The 9,556-nt window shown below is 41.2% G+C and overlaps 1 protein-coding gene across 1 annotated transcript in view; it reads left to right on the top strand.

Annotated features, from left to right (window-relative positions):
• Positions 1-1,797: 1,797 nt before the first annotated feature.
• LOC115147375 (microtubule-associated serine/threonine-protein kinase 1) overlaps positions 1,798-9,556 on the top strand; it is a 95,636-nt gene continuing 87,877 nt past the window's right edge. The window contains exon 1 of the mRNA XM_029689594.1: positions 1,798-3,107. Coding sequence (XP_029545454.1) covers positions 3,069-3,107 — 39 coding nt within the window. The 5' untranslated portion in view covers positions 1,798-3,068. The remainder of the gene's footprint in view (positions 3,108-9,556) is intronic.

Genomic DNA, 9,556 nt, shown 5'->3' with positions numbered 1-9,556 from the left:
ATCAGGCCAGTATGGTAGATTGGCCAGACAGAAGCCACTCCTCAGTAACAGGCACATGACAGCCCCCTTTGAGTTTTCCAAAAGGCACCTAAAGACTATCAGACCATGAGAAACAAGATTATCTGGTCTGATGAAACCAAGATTGAACTCTTTGGCCTGAATGCCAAGCGTCACGTTTGGAGGAAACCTGGCACCATCCCTACGGTGAAGCATGGTGGTGGCAGCATCATGCTGTGGGGATGTTTTTCAGTGGCAAGGACTAGGAGACTAGTCAGGATTGCGGGAAAGATGAACGGAGCAAAGCACAGAGAGGTCCTTGATGAAAACCTGCTCCAGTGGGCTCAGGACCTCAGACTGAGGCAAGGTTCACCTTCCAACAGGACAACGACCCTAAGCACACAGCCAACACAATGCAGGTGTGGCTTCGAGACAATTCTCTGAATGTCCTTGAGTGACCCAGCCAGAGCCTGCACTTTACCTCGATCGAACATCTCTGGAGAGACCTGAAAATAGCTGTGCAGCGAAGCTCCCCATCTAACCTGCAGAGAAGAATGGGAGAAACTCCCCAAATACAGGTGTGCCAAGCTTGTAGCGTCATACTGAAGAAGACTCAAGGCTGTAATTGCTGCCAAAGGTGCTTCAACAAAGTACTGAGTAAAGGGTCTGAATACTTATGTAAATTTGATATTTCCGTTTTTTATTTTTAATAAATTTACAAACATTTCTAAAAACCAGTTTTTGCTTTGTCTTTACGGGGTAGTGTGTGGAGATTGATGAGGTAATTTCTACATTTTTTTTATACATTTTAGAATCAGGCTGTAACGTAACAAAATGTGGATAAAGTTAAGGGGTCTGAATACTTTCCGAATACCCCACCAGACACGCCACTAAGGGTTTCTTCACGGTACCCAAACCATTAACAGATTTAATGCGTCGCTCAGTTACACTACAGGTCAACATTTTAGAACACCTCCTCGTTCAAGTTTTTCTTCATTTTTACTATTTTCTACATTGTAGAATAATAGTAAAGACATCAAAACTATGAAATAACACATATGGAATCATGTAGTAACAAAAACAGTGTTTAACAAATCAAAATATATTTTATATTTGAGATTATTCAAATAGCCACCCTTTGCCTTGACAGTTTTGCACACTCTTGGCATGCTCTGCCACCAGAGGTTAAACAGGCAACAAGTTTAGCTTGAAAAATCTAATAAAAAAACATATTGTATCACAGAGCCTCTCCTCTTTCTAAAGATCTAATTAAACTGTACTGTATATGACTTGTTTACGTATCCAATTACCAAATCAGGGCTAAAAACAGGTCAAAGCTGCCCACTTGGAGATAGATATAGCCTTGTTAATATCTAACAATCCTCATAACCCTTTAACCTTAACAAATGGTGGGAGTTTGGTTGTGTAATGTTCCTCCTAAGGTGACAGACAGTGAATGTTCTGAAGGTAGACCTAAACTCTGTGAGGCAGTAATATGTAATACTGCAGTGTCATGGGATGAAAGGGAAGTCTTATCTATGGTTCATAATTCATATTTTAAGCAACTGAAGGTTTGCTTTATTTTTCGTAGGACATTATGTTCAATTAACTTGACTGTTAACTATTTAACATTTCACATCATGATTTATATAGCTGCAGATGGCTCGGACTTCTTTCTTTTATATTAAGGTTTAATACAACAATGCCTGTCCCTTAAAGTGATACATACCTACATTACATATGGCTGGCTATAGGACCTACATTTCTCTCCACTATGGAGTATGGCGAGGAGATTCAAGGGAGGGAGGGGAAATCTGGTCGCTGAGGGGTTAACAAACCAAAAGTGATTCCGTTGTGTTTAGAAGGAGGTGGGAGGTAGGGAATGGAATGGCGAGAGATATATCACGATATATATTACAAACCACCTCGTCTTCAGGGTAAACATCATTATACAGTGGATATTAAAACTATAAGGGATGAGAGTGACACGTTCAGAAAATAATATGGCAGCACCTGCGCGCGGATGAGATGAGGAAACGGTATGTAGCTAATAGCCCTAATCTGTGGGATAACACAAGGATTATAAACGAAAAAGCGAGCAAAGCGCTTTTGTTTATAGCAGTAAACGCTGGGGTAGTATTCAGCATGGATCAGAAATGAATGTATAAGGTTGCGTGTTTTGCTCCTTATGGGAATCCATAGAACATCGAACAGATGTCAAACGAGTGTACCGGATGGGGTTTGCGTGTTGGGAGGATTCGAAGATGCGTACACGTGTCGCTTGATCTGCGCGCTGAGGTTCAATCTGCATACATTTTACTGTAGCTATGATTGTAGCATATATGGCGTGTTTCTCCATTGCATATGCTAGTAGTATACAGTAGTCTACATTAGGCTATTATAACAACAAATGCGTTATAAAGGGGGCTTTTGGACACCAGATTAATTCAACACAGGACAGAAATCCCGAAGTGAATGGACAACCACAGTGCAATGAAAACATCACCATAGGAATAAACACAAACATGGAAATAAACAACAGACATTCAATCAAATAACTGAAGAATTATAATCATATGAAAACCTGCATATTTAAATCCACTACTGAAGGTGCAATACTTTTAACCTAAAGTACTTTCCATAATTGATACGCTATTTCTGTCTATATATTTTAATTTAATGTGTGTGTTAGCCTACATTTTAAAAAGGAGGCTACAATTAAAAATTTGACTAGCCTACTTCAGGCTCCTCTCTATAGTCCAATGTATTAAGGACATTAGGTCATGCTGGTACCTTCAGGAACTTGCTTCATTAGCACTTGCTAGAACAGTAGTTTAGGGTACAGGACCAGATGTTAGTCGGGCGGAATGGGTTTTTGGTTTGTGAGTTGAGCAGACTAGAGGCTTTGTCGCACCAGTGAAGAGGAGAGAGACGGGAGTGTTCTTGGCCAGTGCCACGCGGGAACTCCATGCCCTGTCCGGTTACCTGGAGACACCAGGTGACCACATCGGGGCCACGAGACCAGGTGATACTACTCCAAAGCACGCGACTCGCATGTTCCCGCCAGTGCCATGGATGACTCTGGAATAATTCGACGTCGGAGGCTCCAGGTGAGAACTTTCTTGTTTCAAATATTTTCAGTAAAAAATTGGATCACGGAAAAAAATGACATTAAAGCGAGAGTCCTTAAAAGAAACAAAAACAAAGCGACTCCCTGCTTTTGTTTTTGTAAAACGTTTAGGGATGGGCCTGGAGAAATGTAACTACTATCAAATTCAGAACGTTAGATCTATCGATGCAAAGACATCCGTGATGTCAACAATATAGTTTTAACCATGTTTTGAGGCTATACAGTGTTTACATTTATATTGTTTACAAAGGCTATACAGTGAGGCTATACAGTGAGGCTATAAGTGAGGCTATAAGTGAGGCTATACAGTGAGGCTATACAGTGTTTACATTTATATTGTTTACAAACATTGGAGTTAAACAAGCGTATATTTTGGGTACTGATGGGGTAGGCCCACAACAGTTGAACTAAGCTCATGAGGCAAATTATATTCTTCAATAATCAATGGGTATTATTCATTTATCGTTCCAAAAGGGGATGTAGCAACTAAGCTTTAAACTAGTAAAATGATATATTTAAAGGTACATAATATTTTACAAACAAATGAAAATAAACTATGTTCTAAATTGGCTAGCCTTAGCCCCTATGCCTAATGCGGGAGACTAATGGAATATCAAGTTACAATTTGATGCATTAGCTCATGCTGCATGACAGAAGGCAGTAACTACTTTTTCCTAAGGGGATTATATTCACTTACTACAGGAAGCAAATCGTGTCTAGTTAATCTCCCCCTCCCCCTCCTAGGTCCTGGGCCCCCTCCCTGCTTGCACATTTTTTTTGGGGGGGGGGCAGAACCCTGCTCTATGGGACCCTTCTGTCTCTTGTGACCATCAGAGATAATTCCACCAAGGTTGATGTGGGCCATAGTACTAAAAACCTGATTAAACACCATAAAGTGTTACAATGTTCTAGAAGACATTATCTTAGAAGTTTGAGCAGAGATGCTGAATTCTAGGAACAGCTTATGAATGTTCCTGTTATTCCATGAGGACCTTATGGCCTTTTCTTGTAAAAAAAACAATTATCATAATAATCAGAATCTCTTTCGGACAGCCATACACACAGAATGTATGCATTCAGACAAACAGTATATACACATACACACACACACACACACACACACACACACACACACACACACACACACACACACACACACACACACACACACACACACACTCCTCCACACACAAGCTCTCTCTCTCTCTCTCGCTCTCTCTCTCTCTCTCTCTCTCTCTCACAAACAGGACGTAGACAGACATGCATTTGCAAGTCAAACCAGCACATATGATCATTAGCTCAATTCTCAATGGAGTGTGTGTGCGCGTGCGTGGATGTGTCTATTCGCGCGTGTGTGTGTGTGTGTGTGTGTGTGTGTGTTGAGTGGAAACCCGTTCCCATTCAAGACATCAATATCCACACACAGGCTAAATGCTAGTGGGAGATGTGAGGATATGGTCTTCCTCTACTCTTAAAGCCCATTACTAGGCACTAGTACACTAATATTAGGACTAATGGTAGGACTAATGGTAGGACTAATGTTAGGACTAATGGTAGGACTAATGATAGGACTGTTAGGGTTCGTTTCCTCGTTTCCTTATCAATCAGTTACTCATTGGTGAAATTAGCATTATGACAATATCTTTAATTAAATAATTCAAAAACCTTTATTAATGCAATTGCAGACAGACGTTGACAAACAGGAACATAGCACGAATGTTGCTGAGTAAGTTCTGCATCAAACAAAAGGCCTCAAGTTGTTTTATTAAACCGAAGTCCCGCCTTAGTGATGTCACTGACTGCATCATTACCTTTTTACTTCTGAGACCAAAACCCTGCATCCATAGTTATACAAACATAGAGTTTCAGTGTTTATCTAAAAGCTAGGCAATAAATGTCCCCTCCCCAAAGTTGATTTATTGTGGAATGTCTGAGTAGTCTCTTATCTCCCACACTCCCCTGCAGAGTTCTGTCTCAGTCACACATTATGAGAGAGAGAGAGAGAGAGAGAGAGAGAGAGAGAGAGAGAGAGAGAGAGAGAGAACAACTGTGGAACAATTCTAAAACTATATAATGAATATATATATTGTTCATCTGTAGTCTAGGACCCTATAAATGTAAGGAGGGAGGGGTCTTATAACCCCTCCCCTTCTATTAATATAACATAAGCATAATCAATTATTCTAATACATCAAACATAAGACTAGTGGTAGGACTAATGATCGGACTAATGGTAAGACTAATGGTAGGACTAATGGTAGGACTAATGGTAGGACTAATGATCGGACTAATGGTAAGACTAATGGTAGGACTAATGGTAGGACTAATGGGAGGACTAATGGGAGGACTAATGATAGGACTAATGGTAAGACTAATGGTAGGACTAATGATAGGACTAATGGGAGGACTAATGACTAATTGCATTAATAATGGTAAGACTAATGTAGGCTAACAGCTTTTTGCCCAGAGGGAAGGACAACCAAGGGGCCGTCACACACACACATACATACACACATATAGGGCAGGGGCAGCTTCTGTTGGCTAGACCCCAGCCTCAGTAAAGTGGCTGGTAATTCCCCAGGCTGGCTCCACTTTCACTTGTCACTGCCAAAGGGTGTAGAGGGGGTGGGTGAAGCCAGAGAAGCAAGGGGTAGTCAGTGCCAGGGGACAAGGAGGGGGCAGAGGTCATGGACTCAAACCCAGACAGACAGTGTAATGTGTGTGTGTGTGTGTGTGTGTGTGTGAGTGTGTATTCTCAACTCTAATCCTCTCCCTAGGCCACTTCCATAAGCCAGTATAACACAGGCATCTCTGTGTCTTTGCTTGCTTGTTTGTGTGTGTGGGTAAGTAATCACTAGGAGCAACGAAGACTCCTGTCAGGCTCCAGATTGACCCGTCGAACCACCCACGTGTGTGTTTGTGTGTGTGTGTGTGTGTGTGTGTGTGTGTGTATGTGTGTACAACATCACTGCATGGCTGGTGGTTCACAGTGACAGCATGTAATTTGGCTGCCCTGAATGCCTCTCTCAGGTTTATCCACTAGTAGCTGTTCACAGGAAACACAGAAGGAGATCAGGCAGACACGTGGTGTGTGTCAGTATAGATAACTAGATGTATATTGTATAAGTCAGTCATGTCAGTGGCAATATGTTCATGTCAAGATAGATCACTGTATAGATGACCATCTACATGTATATTGTAGTAAGTTATGCTAATGATATCATGTCAATGTCGACGACAGTCGACAAGCTTGGCACACCTGTATTTGGGGAGTTTCTCCTATTCTTCTCTGCAGATCCTCTCAAGCTTTGTCAGGTTGGATGGGGAGCATTGCTGCACAGCTATTTTCAGGTCTCTCCATAGATGTTCAATCGGGTTCAAGTCTGGGCTCTGGCTGGGCCACTCAAGGACATTCAGAGACTTGTACCAAAGCATTGTCTTGGCTGTGTGCTTAGGATCGCTGTTCTGTTGGAAGGTGAACCTTCGCCCCAGTCTGAGGTCCTGAGCGCACTGGAGCAGGTTTTCATCAAGGATCTCTCTGTACTTTGCTCGGTTCATCTTTGCCTCGATCCTGACTAGTCTCCCAATCCCTGCCACTGAAAAACATCCCCACAGCATGATGCTGCCCCACAGGGATGGTGCCAGGTTTCCTCCAGACGTGACGCTTGGCATTCAGGCCAAAGAGTTTAATCTTGGTTTCATCAGACCAGATAATCTTGTTTGTCATGGTCTGGGAGTCTTTAGGTGCCTTTTAGGAAACTCCAAATGGGCTGTCATGTACCGTTTTACTGAGGAGTGGCTTTTGTCTGGCCACTCTACCATAAAGGCCTGATTGGTGGAGTGCTGTAGAGATGGTTGTCCTTCTGGATGGTTCTCCCATCTCCACAGAGGAACTCTGGAGCTCTGACAGAGTGACCATCAGGTTCTTGGTCACCTCCCTGACCAAGGCCCTTCTACCCTGATTGCTCAGTTTGGCCAGGCGGCCAGCACTAGGAAGAGTCTTGGTGGTTTCAAACTTCTTCCATTTAAGAATGAAGGAGGCCACTGTGTTCTTGGGAACCTTCAAGACTCCAGAAATGTTTTGGTACCCTTCCCCAGATCTGTGCCTTGACACAATCCTGTCTCGGAGCTCTACGGATAATTCCTTCGACCTCATGGCTTGTTTTTTGCTCTGACATGCACTGTCGGCTGTGGGACATTATATAGACAGGTGTGCGCCTTTCCAATCAATTGAATTTAGCACAAGTGGACTCCAATCAAGTTGTAGAAACATCTCAAGAATGATCAATGGAAACAGGATGCACCTGAGCTCAATTTCGAGTCTCATATCAAAGGGTCTGAATACTTAAGTTTTTGTTTTAATGCATTTTTAAAAATGTCTAAAAACCTGTTTTCGCTTTGTCATTATGGGGTATTTTGTGTAAATTGCTGAGGATTTTTTAAATGTTTTATCCATTTTAGATTCACTATATTGTGTGTGTCTAGGGTTGCAAAGGGTCAGAAACTTTCCGGTGAATTTCAGACATTTTTCCGGAAATTTTACATGGGACGTTTGGGATAGGTGGGACATTAGCGTCCCACCTGGCCAACATCCGGTGAAATTGCAGAGCGCAAAATTCAAATTAAATTACTATAAATATTAAACTTTCATGAAATCACAAGTGCAATACATCAAAATATAGCTTAACTTGTTGTAATCCAGCCAAGGTGTCAGATTTCAAAAAGGCTTTACGGCGAAAGCAAACCATACGATTATCTGAGGACAGCCTCCAGCACACAAATGCATAACAAATCATTTTCAACCAGGGAGTTGCGACACGAAAGTCAGAAATAGCGATATAATATATGCTTTACCTTTGAAGATATTTTTCTGTTGGCACTCCAAAATGTCCCAGTTACATTACAAATGGTCCTTTTGTTCGATAAAGTCCTTTTTTATATCCATAAAAACTCAGTTTAGCTGGCGCGCTTCAGTCAATAATCCACTCGGTTTCCCTCTTTCAAAATGCATACAAATTGAATCCCAAACGTTACCAATAAACTTATCCAAACAAGTCAATCAACATTTATAATCAAGCCTTAGGTACCCTAATACGCAAATAAATAATCAAATTTAAGACGGAGAATCGTTATTGTCTTTACCAGAGATAAACAAAAAGAACGCGCTGTCTCACGGCCATGCGCTTGGAAACTACAGCCAAAATGGGAGCCACTTAGAAAAACTACACCTTCTCCCTCATTTTTCCAAAAACCAAAGACTGTTGACATCTAGTGGAAGCCCTAGGAACTGCAATCGGGGACGATTTCGCCCTATTATAAAAGTGCCAGGCATTGAAATCAGTGGTATGCTAAACTTTTTTTTTTTGATCGTTTGTCCTCGGGGTTTCAGTTCTGTTATACTCACAGACATTATTTTAACGGTTATAGAAACTTTAGAGTGTTTTCCTATCCAAATCTACCAATATATGCATATCCTAGCTTCTGGGCCTGAGTAGCAGGCAGTTTACTTTGGGCACGCTTTTCATCCGGACGTCAAAATACCGCCCCCTATCACAAAGAAGTTTTAAGCCCGGGAATTTTGAGATTTTTTGCTTCAATCATCAAAAAAGTTAGCTTATAACAGTGAACCTTTTTTGTGGGATACACATAAGGCAATTCTAGGTCTGGTGGCATATTTTGGTTAATCTATCCCCAATTCAATGGCATTGCAACCCTCTGCATGCACAGTGCATTCTTTCATCACATGTACAGCTGATTCTCAAGATCTTGCACACTAATGAGATGCTATTGAGCCCACACTACTACACTGTCTGAGCCAAGGACTACATGCTTTCTGGTAAGTTTTGATTACAATACTGGGTGGGGTGAATATATTTTATATGACAAACATGATTTTTTTTGTTAACTAGTAAATAGTAGCCTACAGCAAAGTGTGTTTAAATAATTTCTAACTTGTTAACAATTTCGGCTAGTTAATTTTTGCTTCCATGTGGGTTTTCACTTGCTTGAGCCTGCTAACTGAGGAGTGTTAATTCACCTGTTTCCATACATGTTTCATTTTAAAACATGTATCTTACAAAGGAGTTCTTTAATCTAACTGCTTAACTATTTATCTGTACATGGAATTGTTTATTTTCTTTTACTATTTTTTTCTAATCTTTACAGGAAAATACCACAGGCACTATCTGATGTGTGGAGACATTTCACTGCAGCTAATATAGAAGGAAAAGCTGTTTACCTTTGCAAATACTGTGCCAAATCATATGTGAAGAATTATCTGGACAAGTGCATAAAGTTCCTTCAGTGCTCACAACAAGCAACCTCTGACAAAAGTCCCTCTACTTCTATTCGAGGTGAAAATGATGAATCAGACATCTTATCGATAGCAACAGCTCATGGTCCTCCTGGAATCAGAAGTTTTTTTGTCTC

Source organism: Salmo trutta, chromosome 14 (assembly GCF_901001165.1).
Source record: "Salmo trutta chromosome 14, fSalTru1.1, whole genome shotgun sequence".
In the NCBI taxonomy this organism is placed as follows: domain Eukaryota; kingdom Metazoa; phylum Chordata; class Actinopteri; order Salmoniformes; family Salmonidae; genus Salmo; species Salmo trutta.
This window is presented reverse-complemented; position numbering and strand designations above follow the sequence as displayed.